At 40.7% G+C, this 16712-nt stretch overlaps 1 protein-coding gene across 4 annotated transcripts in view; it reads left to right on the top strand.

Moving 5' to 3' along the window:
* The window catches only part of PPP2R5E (protein phosphatase 2 regulatory subunit B'epsilon), a 105623-nt gene that overhangs the window by 54645 nt on the left and 34266 nt on the right, over positions 1–16712 (top strand). For all 4 annotated transcript variants that reach the window (XM_061612382.1, XM_061612383.1, XM_061612384.1 and 1 more), the window contains exon 3: positions 1392–1588. In XM_061612382.1, the coding sequence (XP_061468366.1) occupies positions 1392–1588 (197 nt within the window). The remainder of the gene's footprint in view (positions 1–1391; positions 1589–16712) is intronic.

Here is a 16712-nt window from a genome sequence, read left to right on the forward strand (position 1 = left end):
GAAAAATAAACTATGCCTATATATTTTAATTACCTTTGTTTTCAATTAAAATGTGGAATCCAGGATTTTCTGCTAGAAAGCAAAAATTGTCAACTGTAGGCCAAATGCCAACTTGTTTTAACAGGAAAGTGTGTAGATAAACAGCCTTTTGCAGGTCTTTAAAATTGTAAAATGTGCACAGACTGAGCTGACCTATTGAGACATTGCTTTAAAATACAGTTTTATTTTGGTTTGTGATGCTGTTTAAACATTCTGAATAATGCTGCTGTTTTTAATCAAACTGCTGGGGGGAGAGTCTTTTTTCCTTGCTGTTCAAATAAAGATCAGTGTTTCTTCCTGTGACATGTCCATTATCATTATCCCCCTGGGTATGTGAGATTAATCTACATTTTATGCATATCCTTTGAAAATGTGAACAGGGTAACTAACTTGCCAATGTAAATATGATAGAAATTGTCAACTGTTCTGAGACTTATGATAGCTTGCAACATTCATGGTTACCTTTATATATTTTTGAGTCAACACTGATTCAGTGCAAAATAGTAAATACAAAAGGTTTGTGCATGTATGACTGTAAACATTGTACCATATACATACCACTTACACATTAAACGTAAATATTTATATATGTGTTTATGTTTACTGCTTCATTAGTCAGGGGAACATAACTTACTTGAGATATGTAGTGTTATTCTTTTAAAAGATTTACCTAAGGGTCACACGTGCTGATACTAAAAAAGTGAAATAGCTCTGTGTTTCAGCTTTTTCCCCACCCAGAATTTAAGGAACTAAACTCAAATATGTGCAATACTTATCAAAGCTAAACTTGCCTCACTGTCCACCCTCAGAGTCCCTCCCCCTTCACATCTGTAATGATGTTATAGAATTTGGCAGGTTTCTGCAATAAAGAGAAAAAATGCTATTAGTTAAACATAAAAGTGACAACTGTTGTAATAAAAGTCTCAAAATGAATACGACTCAGTCCCAATCTTGATAGGTATGCCTGTAAATAAATTAAAAAGTGCTGCTTTATTATTAGTGCTGTGTGTGTTGCTTAGAGCCCTCCAATTCTGCTTGAGCTAGATAGAAACTAAGGAACTTGGTTCCATTGAAGAACTAAGGCTGGCAGATTGCCTCTTGATAGCTTGAAGGCTTGGGCTTATTTGTGAAATCATGGACATATTACTAATTGATGATTCAGTATCCAATGTGCCAATCTCCAAAAAGCAAAATTGTTCATTTGGTTGCTATTTTACAGATATTTAATGGCTACTGCTATTTTTCTTGTCCTTTTTGTAAGCATGGAAGCATAGAACCTATGATTCTATGATTCATGAATTGTTTTATGCAAGAATGTTAGGCTTACACAGACTTTCCTTTTTCTCTTGCAGACGTTCCATCTTCAGAGCAACCTGAGTTGTTCCTAAAGAAACTTCAGCAGTGCTGTGTCATTTTTGACTTCATGGACACGCTTTCAGACCTTAAAATGAAAGAATACAAGCGCTCAACTCTTAATGAACTTGTGGATTACATTACAATAAGCAGAGGCTGTTTGACAGAGCAGACTTACCCTGAAGTAGTTAGAATGGTGAGTTTTCTTCTTTATCATAAATCAGCACTAGTTAGTATATAAGCTCAATATAGTGGTGTGGTATGCATAGTAAATATTGGGAAGTATAGCTTTTCAGAAGCAAAACTGGGAAGACATCTCCCTCGAGATAATCTTAGATTAAATAAGCTTAGATTATTTAATTTGTGATAATTCACAGTATGAAATACAGCCAAATTTATAATGTCTACTCAAAGGGGAAGGCGGGCAAGAATCACAGAAGAATCATAGAAGGCATACTCCTTATTTTGCATAAATACAGGTCTTTCAAACATTGGGCTTCTTTGCTATGGTTCAAAACAGTCTATAGAGTGTTTAAAAGTTGTTATGCAATTTATTGATGTTAGGGAAAACATCATTTTTCATGTGCAGCATTAAGGTGACTTAAAATTATGGACTTAAAATAGTTCTTTGGAATGCACCTAGTATTGTATTACTGATTTGTATTGATTTTTCAAGTGGTGAGGGACCATTTACAGCTTGGCCTGCAGTAGCAGTTGGAGGAGCCCTCAGAATCCTTGATGAGATTGCAAAGTACTTTGTGGATAAAATTGTCCTTATCTGTTCTGGCTTGAACTTCAGTTGTGTATAGAGTGTGCTGAATGTATCTTCAACTCTGTCTTAACAGGTTTCTGTGGATACTTTCATTTGTTTGACATGAGGATACAGACAGGATTCTTGGGGAAGTGTGGTTAACCATGTGCCTGACCCCTTCCCAAATTGATAAAGATAGGAAGGCTGCAATTATCTGTCTGATTATCCCTGAGAGAGGAATTGCATTCCTAATGTTCTCAAGAAGGCAGGGTATGTCCTTTGACGTAGAAGCCATCTTCTGACGAAACAATCTTGCAAATTATCCAGTTATGAGTGTTCCATTCTTGGGCAAGGTACTTGATGACCCAGCTCCAAATTTACCTGGATGAAGCTAATCAGTCTGGTTCCATGCAGAATTTTGGGAAAGAAATGGTTTTGACCTCTAATGGACAAGTTGTACTGGGAGATAGACAGGGCGAGTTGACCCTCTTGTCCTACATGAATTTATCTAATCCTCCTTTAAAGCCACCCCAGTTGCTGGCCATTACTACAACTTCTGATAGTGAATTCCAAAATTTTCCTATGCAGTGGGTGAAGAAGTACTTTCCTTTTATCTGGCCTGAATCTTCCATCACTAACCTTCATTGGATGAATTGTATTTAAAACAATTACAACAGCTGCTAACTAGAAAGATTAAAACAGATCTACATCTATATGTCTGGAAAGGCTTGCCTAAACAGAAAAGTTTTAAGCAGGAGCTGAAAGGAATACAGCAAAGGCACCTGCCTATGTCAGTAGGCAGGGAATTCCAAAGAGTAGGTGCTGTCACAGTAAAAGAATGGTTTCTTACAAGTGCAGAACAAGTATTATGTGGCACCTCTAACAGTGCCTGTTCTGCAGAGCGAAATACTTGAGTAGGTGCATATGGGGCAAGGCAATCTCGCAAGCAAACTGGTACCAAGCTATTATATTATTGTTTATTATCTTTGTTCTCTCTCAGTTTTTGATATTGTAACCATGGTATCCTGGGCTGTCATACAGGGCTGGATTTAGGAAGAACCATGTTGAGATTATTTTTTGTTCTAGGGCAGCAAGTCCCAGAAATTGTTGCTCAGGAACTAGTGCCCTGCTCCATGGCCATTGGCTTACAGCAGGTGTGAGAAACCTTTGGGTCTCCAGATATTGCTGAACTACAACTCGCATCAAGCATGGCCAATGCCAGGGATGAAGGGAGTTGTAGTTCAGTAACACTTGGAGGGCCAAGGGTTCACCACACCTGACATATGGGGTACCATCAGGTTTCATTTTGTCCTTCATTTTTTTCAATAGTGGGTTGTTGTTGATTGTTTGTTGTAAAAAAAAAATAGCATCATGGACTCCAGTATAACTATTTGAGCCAATACATTGTAAAATATTAACTTATTCTGATCAGAAAGCACGTTGTGTCTGTACACTCATAGACAATTGCGAAGAAATCAACAGTGTAAACCTTTATAAAATCTTGTAAGCAAAATGCATACTCTACTACTTGAACACTGTACTTATACCAGCTGTCTATGCTCTAGATTTTCCCACTAAATTTGAATTGGTATTTAGTCTTGGAATTGGATCTAGGATTTATACTTACAGTTGTAGTTCATTGTGTTGATTTGCAGCACAATTCTGTGCATCTTTACTTGGACTCAAACTGCACTGATTTCAGTTGGACTTATTCTGGGTAAGTGGTAGAATTGCAGCTTAAGTCAAGGAGTTAACATATTGCAGTAATTTTTCTCATATCCATTTTAAAACATGATACCAGTTTTCAGCATCAAGCACTCCTTGAGAGGGTGGCCCACTTCATGGAGTTTCCTTCCTCTGGAGATTTGATGGACATTTGATGGCATTTGATGGACAGGGTTAAGCAAGTTAGGTATTATTCTTCTAGTTGTGAGCATTGCAGAGGAACTGATGTCCAGAGGTGGATGGGGTGGTGAGGCTGTGGAGTATCCCCTGTGGAGGGGGTTGGATTCAGTGGCCTTATAAGCCTCTTCCAACTCTGCTATTCTGTGATTCTATTTGGAGTCCCAGCTGTAAATGTTTTGCAGATCTTGGCAGATAGGCAAAAGTGAGGAGCTTGCAGCATTTGTCCAGTGTCAAGCAGGAGGACCTAGGCAAGACAGCCTGACACCTGGAGTGTTGTTTCAGTGGTGGTCTGAAACCTATAGAAATGGATGTTGGTGTTTGCGGATGTTTGCGTGATCAGCGCAGCTTACACTTGAGATTGAGACGGTCAAGAAACTCCAGAGGCAAGAGATAGTTTAAGAGTCCTTTACTTGGACATTAAGGCATGCACGCTTACAAAGCAGTTTCACTTTCCTCCTAGCAAGAAGCACTCATTAACAGAACTCTACAGAAAGCCGCTTCTTCTCCTTGAGCAAAAACCCTCACAGAAATCAACCCCCCACAGAAGGCTGGCAAAAGCTTCTCCAGCCTTTATCTGACCGGATGCCTTGGTAGCAGCAGGTGTTGGCCTTGAGGCCGTGCCAGGCCTCTGCCAAGGCTCTCCAAGGACCTTCAAGAAACTTAACTCATGCTCCAGGCTTTCAGGCTTGATGGAAAATAACCAGAGGTAGTATTGCCTATAGGTCAACAGCTTCCACCTTTTCCATCAAGACTGCAACCTACATTTATATTTCAGCAGTACATTTCTACAGTACATTTTTACATACATATGCATCCAGTAATACATTTTAGTCTCCAGTTACATTTCAGTACATTGCATACATTACATTTTCAATTTACAGTTCACACAGCTCAAACTTTATTAATCAAACTTTGGTTGTACACAGGTCAGATACAAAGTTTCTGCATCCATCTCTTTACACATACCCGGGCCGCTGACTACACCCACTGTAAATCTGTCAGGCGGCTTCCCAATGTTAGCTCTTTCAGAGCGTCTTAAGGGAACTGGAGCTTCGGCTCCCACTGCCCCACCACCTGTGCTTGTTCCTGGCACAGCTTGCTCAGGATATGTCAGATCGTCAGCCTTACGTTTCTTTGTTTTACGTTTGCCCCAAATCAGTTCATTTAATGCATCCTTCAGTGGAATTTGTGTTCCTTCCACTTTTACCCCTTGTGTTGGCGTTTCGTCTGACCCATCGAGTATAACTGTTTGTCTATGATCCCAAGGCTTGTCTGAGACTTTAATGCTTCTGCTCAGAACAACCTGCTGTGTTTGTGGGACCCACACTCTGTAATACGCATTCTGGAAACCCAGCACAAACCCTTCCTGTGCTCTGGGTGCCAGTTTGCCACGTCTTTTTCCCTGTGGAATGTGAACCCAGCAGCGGGCTCCAAATCTCTCAATATGCTGCACCCTAGGTTTTCTTCCAGTAAGCTTTTCATATGGTGACATCCCAAGTGCACTGTGCAACACCCTGTTGTGTATGTAATTTGCATACAAAATACACTCTGCCCAGAAAGAGTGTGCTAGACTGGAATCACCTAACATGGCTCTCAATGCTTCCTGAAGCCCCCTGTTTTTTCTCTCCGCAAGACCGTTGCTAAACGGAGAAAATGGAGCTGTGAAATGTTGTGCAATGCCTTTACTTTCAAGGTATTCATGTAACGCTTTGCTTGTGAATTCCCCCCTTTGATCTGATCGGATAGCTTTTACAGTGATGTTATGCTGAGTTTCGATTCTCTTGATGAACAGGCACAGCTTCTGCTCTGCTTCATCTTTCAGTTTCAGCAAATAAACATGAGTGAATCTCGAAAAGTCATCTACCACCACCATAAAATACTTCGCACCTCCTCATGAAGCCTGTATTGGCCCTGATAAATCTACATGAATGAGCTGGTAGGGAGCAGTTGTCGTGCTTTCAGCCTCCCTGTTTATGGGTGCAATTGTCATTTTAGCTTTATGGCAGGCATCACAATCAATCAACTGACCACAATCTGTCAAATGCATGTTTTCACTATGACTCGGGGTTTTCTTAATTGTTTCGTAATTTGCATGCCCCAGCCTTTTGTGCCAATCATGCACACAGCCTTTATGTGTCTGCGCCTCAGCACCGAACGCAGCACACCCTGCCTGATTGCTCTGTATAATGAACTGTGCATCTTTCAGGCTTCCTTGCATGCATACCTCACCCCCTCTTTTCACAAAACATTTGTCCTTTTCAAACACCACATTAAACCCAATACTGGTTAATTTTCTGACTGACAGGATATTGTTGGACAATTCAGGGACATACAACACATCACAAATAATGCCAATCTTATTCAATCTCACCGTCCCTCGTGCCTTCACGACTCTTTTGGAACCATCTGCTAATAGAACAGAGTCCTGCACAGCTGTAGATGTGTGAAACAAACTCCTGTCCTTAACAAGTGTATGGGACGCACCACTGTCAATCACCCAGTCTGTCTCAACTTGAGGCTTTTCTGTGCTAACAAAGTTCACGCTGCTCTGCTTCCAGCCTCCGTCTCTGGTTTTTCGCTTGACTGCACAGTACCTTTGAATGTGCCCACGCGCTCCACAAAAATAACACGTTTTAGTGCCCTGCTGCTCTTTGAAGCTTGCCTGCTTACTTTTGACAGCTTGCAGCTCAGTCTTTTTCTTCTCTTGTCGTCTCTGCCATTCCTGGGTCAATTTTTCTTCAATAAAGTCCAAATTTAATCCGCCATCGGGCATTGCCTCCATCGCCATCACGAGATTGTTCCAACTTTCATCCAGTGAAGCCAAAACGATATAAACTTTTTGAAAAATACTATGTTCCATCCCTCTATCCTCCAACTCAGCAAATAAGCGCCGGAATTCCGTGAGATGCTCAGTCATAGTGCACTCATCCGTTAAGCGCATCTGGTACAGCCGTCTTGCCAGACACAACTTGGACCCCGCTGTCTGCTGCACATGTAGGGCTTGCAACATGTCCCACATCCGTCTGGCTGAGGGTTCATCTCTCACGTACAGAAGTTGAGAATCGGATAGAGCCAGGGTAATAAATGCCTGCGCCTTCTCATCTTTGCGCCTCCAGGCCGCTTGAGGTGCCGCCGATGGGGCCACTTCTATCACCTCAAATAAATCCTCTTTTATCAGGAAAGCTCTCATCCTCAGCTTCCAGCTGGCGTAATTAGATTCTGTAAGCCTTTCCATCGGCATGCCTCCAGACATGTTGACAGCCATCTCCGCTCACCTCTGTCTGGCACGATCAATCAAGCTGCCCTCTGGAACACTGCCTTCAGTTCAGACCAGCCTCTTACTCTCGTGTAGCATGCGCAGGATCTGAGCCCAAAACCCTGTTGGTGTTTGCGGATGTTTGCATGATCAGCGCAGCTTACACTTGAGATTGAGACGGTCAAGAAACTCCAGAGGCAAGAGATAGTTTAAGAGTCCTTTACTTGGACATTAAGGCATGCACGCTTACAAAGCAGTTTCACTTTCCTCCTAGCAAGAAGCACTCATTAACAGAACTCTACAGAAAGCCGCTTCTTCTCCTTGAGCAAAAACCCTCACAGAAATCAACCCCCCACAGAAGGCTGGCAAAAGCTTCTCCAGCCTTTATCTGACCGGATGCCTTGGTAGCAGCAGGTGTTGGCCTTGAGGCCGTGCCAGGCCTCTGCCAAGGCTCTCCAAGGACCTTCAAGAAACTTAACTCATGCTCCAGGCTTTCAGGCTTGATGGAAAATAACCAGAGGTAGTATTGCCTATGGGTCAACAATGGACTGCCTTCAAGTCGATCCCAACTTATGGCTACCTTATGAATAGGGTTTTCATGGTAAGCGTTATTCAGAGAGGGTTTACCATTGTTTCCCTCCGAGGCTAGTCCTCCCCAGATGGCTGGGGCCTGCTCAGCTTGCCACAGCTGCACAAGCCAGCCCCTTCCTTGTCTGCAACTGCCAGCTGGGGGGCAACTGGGCTCCCTGGGACTATGCAGCTTTCCCACGGCTGCACAGGTGGCAGGGCACGTAACCCCTGAGCCAGTCACTGTGGGGGTGATCTTTAGCTGGCCCTTGACACCCAGGAGACACAAGCGGGGATTTGAACTCACAGACTCTGGACTCCCAGCCAGGCTCTCCTCCCCAGTGTGCTATACCAGCTCTAGAGAACTGAAATAACCCTGCAGAGAGGCATGTATTCTAGTTCCCACCTCCTTGAGGGAAGATCAACTTGGGGCAGTGCCAAGGTTCTGAGACTTGCACTACATTGCTGCCTTTAAATCTGACTTTCATGGTGGGGTAAAATTGGAATCCCTATAGCTGAAGGAATTTCTGGAAAGGAGTAGTTGACATCTGAGGGTAGTGGCAAAGAAACCTCTGGAGCAGTGGATTGAAGAAGCAGAATCTTGCTCATGTTTCTTAATTGGTGCAAGAAAGGCTGCCTCAGTGAGAATAGTCCTAGGAAAGTGAATTTCCTCTTTTTATACGGAGGTGTCCATGTCTTGGTTCTAGGACACAATATTATTTTAAAAAAATGCATTAGAAACTTAAAGGCTTTTAAGGAATATCATCAGTTACTTAAGTTGGGCATATGTAAAGGGACTATTCAGATTAAAGGCACACTAATTAGACGTGTCTGTTGCATTCCAGCAACATCTAATTTGCCTGCAGTGTGTTTATAAGAAATATAAAATGTTCAGGATAGACTGCTCCAGTAGAAGGGCAGTTGGTCTGGTTTGTCATAAAGCATGGAATAAAAAAGCAGACAATGTTATGGTAACTAATATTAGGTGCTTGGACTTAGTTTTGCATAGTTGTAGCTGCCTCTGCTGCTGGGCTTTGTGTAATTGTGCTAATTTTCAGAATATAGTGATGCTGACCTACAGTGATACACTGTGGGGTCATGAGTCTGCTCAGAGTGCCACAGGATGTGATGTTCTCTTGTGTGGTATTCATTGTATTGTCTCCTACTGGTTCAGTGACACAATAACTTACTGTTTTGTCTATGAAATATACCACTATGATTGCAAAGCTGTCTTGATTTATATTTGTTGTTGATAAAAGCCCCCAAATAAAACCCCAAATTCTCTCTTTGAAGCTGGGGTCATAGAGGCATTTATGGAGGGTTAGCCAGTGTGGTATAGTGGTTAAGGTGTTGGACTACGAACTGGGTGACCAGGGTTCAAATCCCCACACAGCCATGCTCTTAAAATACTTGGAAGAAACAAATCACCAGGAACTGATAGCATACCAATAGAGTTGCTACAAGCTGCTGAGATTGAATCTGCCCACATTTTGACAAAAGTTTGTCAAGAAATATGGAAAACTAAACAATGGCCCACAGACTGGAAGCATTCCATATACATCCCAATTCCAAAGAAAGGGGATCTCAGGGAATGCAGTAATTATCCAACTATTGCCTTAATATCCCATGCAAGTAAAGTAATGCTCAAGATTCTATAACAAAGGCTTGCCATATATGGAGCGAGAAATGCCAGGCGTCCAAGCTGGATTTAGAAAGGGAAGAGGTACCAGAGATCATATTGCAAACATACGTTGGATAATGGAACGGAGCAAGGAATTTCAGAAGAAAATCACCCTGTGCTTTATAGATTACAGCAATGCCTTTGACTGTGTAGATCATGAAAAACTATGGAATGCTTTAAAAGAAATGGGGGTGCCACAGCATCTGATTGTCCTGATGCACAACCTATACTCTGGACAAGAGGCTACTGTAAAGACAGAATATGGAGAAACTGAATGGTTCCCCATCGGAAAGGGTGTGAGACGGTTGTATTTTATCACCCTATTTATTTAATCTATACGCAGAACATATCATACGGAAAGCAGGATTGGACCAAGAAGAAGGAGGTATGAAAATTGGAGGGAGAAATATCAATAATTTAAGATATGCAGACAATACCATACTACTAGCAGAAACCAGTAATGATTTGAAACGAATGCTGATGAAAGTTCAAGAGGAAAGCACAAAAACAGGACTACAGCTGAACGTCAAAAAGACTAAAGTAATGACAACAGAAGATTTATGTAACTTTACAGTTGACAATGAGGACATTGAACTTGTCAAGGATTATCTTGGCACAATCATTAACCAAAATGGAGACAACAGTCAAGAAATCAGCAGAATGCTAGGACTGGGGAGGGCAGCTGTGAGAGAACTAGAGAAGGTCCTCAAATGTAAAGATGTATCACTGAACACTAAAGTCAGGATCATTCAGACCATGGTATTTCTGATCTCTATGTATGGATGTGAAAGTTGGACAGTGAAAAAAGCTGATAAGAGAAAAATCAACGCCTTTGAAATGTGGTGTTGGAGAAGAGCTTTGTGGATTCCATGAACTGCAAAAAAGACAAATAATTGGGTGTTAGAACAAATTAAACTAGAACTATCACTAGAAGCTAAAATGATGAAACTGAGGTTATCATACTTTGGACACATAATGAGAAGACATGATTCATTAGAAAAGATAATAATGCTTGGAAAAACAGAAGGAAGTAGAAAAAGAGGAAGGCCAAACAAGACATGGATTGATTCCATAAAGGAAGACACAGACCTGAACTTACAAGATCTGAACAGGGTGGATCATGACAGATGTTCTTGGAGGTCACTGATTCATAGGGTCGCCATAAGTCGTAGTTGACTTGGAGGCACATAACAACAACAAACGTTTGCACAGAAACATTTAAAACATACTTTCCAATTAAAGCTTACAAAATTCTGGAAACTGACCTTTGCAAGTATTAAGTGTGACTGTTATAAGTATCGCTGTTGACTACATATCATTGTCACTTATCCTGGTGGAGCTGCATGAATCAAATCTTGTGTATCCCATGCTGAACCACGGCCCTGTAATAGCTGTTTTATGTTGATTAATGTTGATGGAGGTCTGACAAAGTCAATTGTTTTATTTAAAACATATGAAAAAAAGTATATGAGATTTGAGGGTGAATTTGTTTTAAGAACAGTCTTCTGGATCAGGCCAAAGGTCCATCTAGTCTTGCTTCCTATTCCAACCAAATGCCTATGGAAAACCTGCAAGCAGGACCTGAGTGCAACAGTAGTATCCCTATCTGTGATTTCCAGCAATTGATATTCAGGGACATGCTGCCTGTGACAGTGGACGTAGATAGCCTTATCCTCTATGGGTTGTATCCAACTAAGCCCTATTTAGAGTAGACCCAATAAATTAATAGACCTAAATTAGGCATGTTCATTAACTTCAGTGGGTCTATACTGTAGTATTAGGGTTAGCATTGGGTAAACCACATGAATTTGCCTAATCCTCTTTTAAAGCCATTTGGTGGCCACCACTGCCTCTTGTGGGAGCAAATTCCATAATTTAACTATGCCCTGTGTGAAGAAATACTTTCTTTTAGTCTGTTCTGAATTTTCATCATTCAGCTTCATTGGATGTTCATGTATTCTCATACTATGAGAAAGGGAGAAAACTTTTCTATATCCACTTTGTTCACACCATGCATCATTTTATACATCTCTGTCATGTCTCTTCTTACTTGCTTTTTCTCTAAACTACAAAACCCCAAATGTTGTAACCTCTCCTCATGGGGAGTAGTTCTATCTCCTTAATAATTTTGGTTGTCCGTTTTTGCAAGAACGTCAGCAGGAGGTAGCTATAAAATGACATATTTTTTGTTTTGTTTTGTTTGTTGCTTCCTCTTAAATAAATTATACTACAGTGGCTGGCAATTGTTATCCCAGTGTATAGCTACTTTAGTTGTACAGTATGCTGCTTGTAGTTAAAATCTGTCTGGCTTGAATAAGCATTGCATTTTTAGGTTGCTTTTCTACAAATGTTGATGGCAGCTGTGAATCACACTATATTACATGTACGTGTGTGTGTGACAGAGAGAAAGATCTGGTATACATAGCATCAAGGTTTAAAACGGATGGGGAACCTCTGGCCCTCTCATTCTTTCTGGACTCCAACTCCCATCAGCCTCAGCCAGCATGGCCAGTGGCCAGGAATTACAGGAGCTGGAGTTCACCAAGTTCGGGAGGGATGCACAGGTTCCCAACCCTGGTTTAAAACATATAGTTGGCTTTATCCAATATCTACTAATACAAAAGTGTTTAAAATATAATGAAAAGCTTCCTGCTTAAAAAAGAAAAGAAAAAAATATCTTCAGGTGAATCAGGGACTTTCAAATATTTGACAATTTCAACAGAATGACATTTATGTGTTTTCATGGTGTTTGGCCAAGGAAGACACGTCTGAGAACACATTTGCTATTTATTTATTTGTTTAGTTAGTTAGTTAGTTAGTAAGTAAGTATCCTGCCCTTCCTCCCAGCAGGAGCCCAGGGCAGCAAACAAAGTGCTAAAAACACTTTAAAACATCATAAAAACAGATCCTAAAATACATTAAAACAAAACAGCGTTAAATTTAAAAAAAAAAAAACTTTTAAAAAGGGTTAAAAACATTATTAAAAAACATATTAAGCAATTCTAGCACAGACGCAGACTGGGATAGAGCTCAACCTAAAAGGCTTGTTGAAAGAGGAAAGTCTTCAAAAGGCGCCGAAAAGATAGCAGAGATGGCGCCTGCCTAATATTCAAGGGAAGGGAATTCCACAGGGCAGGTGCTGCCACACTAAAGGTCTGTTTCCTATATTGTGCGGAACAAACCTCCTGATAAGATGGTATCTGCAGGAGGCCCTCACCTGCAGAGCGCAGTGATCGACTGGGTATATAAGGGGTAAGACAGTCTTTCAGGTATCCTGGTCCCGAGCTGTAACCTTTGAACACAAAGGTACTTGCTCCAAATTATGAGCAGATTGACCTAGTCCAGTGCTGTGTAGCTTGTTGTCCCAATGGCTTTATCACAGATATTAAGAACAAGAAAATCAGATTATGATATAAAGTAACTCAGCACCTTGTTTCTATGCGCATAGAAGTTAGTAGCCTACAAAAATGTTTGCTAACTTGATGGGGGCTTGCAGAAGAGGAACACAGAGATTCATTTCTCTTGCAGCAGCTCAATGCATTTCTATGCTGGATACAGAAGAGGGTTGCGGCATGCTTTCCTTCTCTGCCATCCTGATCACTTGCTGGCATGAAGTTTCTAGCGGCTGTAGGTGACTAGGCTAGTGCATACAAGGCTGAATTAGAGAATAGTAGCATGATATCAACATTGTCCAAGAACTGTCAAAAGAACTATTCTAATGAATAAACTTTATTTGGAACAATACAATGATGGCTCCTGTTGCTTGGGTGATGCTCAAGTAAGTCATACTGAGAGTAGATCCACTGAAGTTCATTGATTTAAATAAGTCTACTGTGAGAATTACATTAAACATCACTCCTTCAGTTTCCTGAACTTCAGTTGTGTGTGCTCCTTGGAGGATTTAAAATATTTTTCATAATTTAGAGCACATCACTGTTTTCTATATGTGGTAGCTACCATGACAATTCTTGTTACATCTGAAATTTAAAATCACCTTGGGCATCTGCTGGTTTATTTTTCACTAATTATTAGTCACTTTTTGTTTGTTGGTTTCTATTGGGATACCTGTTTTGTCTCTGTTAACATGAACTTTGACTAACATTAAGGGTGAAAATGAAGTACAGAGGAAATCTGCAGTCTATTTGTTTCTATATATATATAAATATTAAAAAATTGGTCACTAAATTTATATCCTGCTTCTCCTTCCAAAAGGAGCTCAGGGTGGCAAACAGGTGATAAAACACTAAAGACACCTATAAAACATCTTTAAAAATATTTAAGAACAAAACATCTTAAAAACAACTTTTTAAAAGAATTAAAAACGTCTTAAAAACAGTTCCAACACAGATGCAGAGTGGGATGAAGTCTCCACTTGAAAGGCTTATTGAAAGAGGAAGGTCTTCAACAGGTGCAGAGAAGACAACAGAGACGGCACCTGTCTAATATTTAAGGGAAGTGAATTCCTAAGGGGTAGGTATCACAACAGTAAAGGTCCACTTCCTATGTTACGCGGAGTGAACCTCCTGATAAGATGGTATGTGCAGGAGGCCATCACCTGTAGAGCACAGTGACCAACTGGGCATAGAAGGGGTAAGATGATTTTTCAGGTATCCTGGTCCCAAGCTGTATAGCCTCCCCCTCTGTCTCTCGTGTGTGTTGCATATGCAGAGATGTACATATATGTGTCTATATAATAAAAACAACATAATATTTAAAACTGTATTTGCCGGTTCCTCTTTATTACATCTGATTGTCCGTGTACCATTGAGTTCTATAGGACAAAGTGAATGACCTATAATTGGCAACACTGTTGTAGGAGGTGCAATGTTGCCGGTATTCATAAATAAATATCCACACTTGCTTTCTACCACATGTATGAATGCCTGGCATTCATTCATTCATTCATATGAAAAAGCTAATTTTAGAGTTGCAAACAACTTCTTGTGCTTCCCTCTGCTTCAAATATGTACATGCTACACCACTTCTCTTCATTTTTGATTAATGGTCTATTAGCAGGTCATTGCACAAGTAACACTAAAACCAGCTTTGTAAATAAGCCCACAAAAGTTTCTAGCCTGCTCCAGGCTGGCAAAAGGAGCGATAAAGAGCTGCATTTCTATGCTGGCTACAGGGGAGGAGCAGTCCATTAGGTTTCTGTCTTGGATGCGGAGGAGGGATGGAGAACGCTATCCTTCCTCTGCAAGCCTGCATGCAATTCCTGGTCATTTATGGCTACCAGCTTGGTGCTTAGATAAAAGATTGTGCTAAAAATGTTATACTCATTTTAAAAAAACAAAAAACCCTTGTAAATATACAGGCCATAACATGGGAGTGGCCTCCTTCATTATAGCCTCTAGAAATGTGATTACTGAATTTGGAATAATCTGGTGGATGCACACTTTGTTGTCCTAGTTAATATGTGCAGTTTTAAGTCTACACTAGACTTTTCATGTAAGCGCACATGTATCAAACCTCCATAATTCCCAACTTTTTAATGAAGAGGGGCAGTAAAAGATGATAAAGGGGCATCCCCTGCCTCTTTTCTGCTTCACGTCATCACCTTCTAAATTTATTTTCTGGGTGTCTTAACTGCATATGAAGTCTAGTTAAACCTCCAGAGGTGTGCATTATTGTTTTTTTCAGCACCATTCTTGGCATTTAGCAGCATGTGATCCAGGCTGGCTTTCTGTATGTCCTCTCCTGCAGTAGAAATATATGAAAGTGCATAATGCAGCTTGCTCTTGTGAAAGCAATCTTGGTGAGTGTCAGTGCTAGGAAGAAACAAGGATATTCACAGATGTGCCAACCGGTTGCCAGCAATGTAATGCTGGCATTATGGGCCAATAGGCCAAAACACACGATTAGAATGCAAGGGAACAAAATTTCTGTTCTCTTTCTTCTTTTACAGCAAATTAGTATAATTATTTTTAATCTATACCCTTAATTACTGTTGTATGCTGTTCAGTGCATTAGCATTTTGATTCAGGTAAAACATTTACCTGGTGGTGTGTAAAATTACCTACAGATAAAGATTTATTAAGGAAATGCTGTATTGGATTTTAATAATAGCAGAGAGGCAACACTTTTCTGTTAAAAAATCTGCATCTTAAGTGGTTGCTTTTTCAGATAAAGCTTTTACAAATCAGAATTGTTCTGATTCCTATGACACAGGATAGCATAGACTCATGTTTGTAGAGCTAAATCACCTTGGTTCATTCACTTATATTTATCTTGAGTTAATTTGTGGACAATGGCAGGGAAGCACATGCCTATTGGATACAACTCTCTTTTGTATGGGCATAACAGTTGCATAGAGACGGATTCTCCCATGGGGCATAAGTGTCTGTGTAGAGCCCTGTTTTTCTGCCCCCTCATTGTGCTCACACAATCGGCACACTAGGCCTCTGCAAGGAATGGGAGGTCTGTGTGTCATCCCCGGCTAGCCCTCTCACCTCTATATTTGGTCAGACAGCATGAACATGTTCATTGAGTAAATGGAGTGGAAAGGCTGCATGGGAATCACAGGTACACACAAGCCTCCAGCTGTCTGTAACACCTTGGAGCACTGATTATTCATATGTCAAGGGAGGGAGGAAAGCAGGGCTATGCTATGATCTATGGGGATGGGGAGTGGGAATCCCTCAGAAAATAACTACTGAAACCATGTGGAGAAAAATTATGCCTATTGATTTTTTTTTATTTTTATGGATTGATTTTTCTGGAAATGCTGTTGTGTCAAAACTGAAGAACTTAACTAGTCAAATTAGCATTATTAATTTGAAGTCTCTAAATAATGAGCAAAGGACGAACCATGCAGTTGTTAACTCTTTTTTATAGTTTGTAATTTTAAAAGATAATAGAGCACACTATCATACTAAAACTAGTATTTTCCCTGGATGCCAGTCTGTCACGTGGGTAGTAGTCTGTCATCTGAGTCCAAGGACAGGAAATGCACTGAAGATTGCAGCTTGAGGGGGTATCGCTGGCTTGCAGACCCCAGTTCATTTCCTGTCCTTGTCCAAGGCAGATGCATCAGAACTACTCTCCACGTGAGTTCTTACCAATTCTTTACATTCCCTGATTTTTTGTTTCCTTTTTTATCCAGGGCGGCGGGGCCGAAGATCTCTTCCCCCCCCTTTATTGCCCTTTTTAATCTGTTT

Source organism: Rhineura floridana, chromosome 2, assembly GCF_030035675.1.
Source record: "Rhineura floridana isolate rRhiFlo1 chromosome 2, rRhiFlo1.hap2, whole genome shotgun sequence".
Classification (NCBI taxonomy): domain Eukaryota; kingdom Metazoa; phylum Chordata; class Lepidosauria; order Squamata; family Rhineuridae; genus Rhineura; species Rhineura floridana.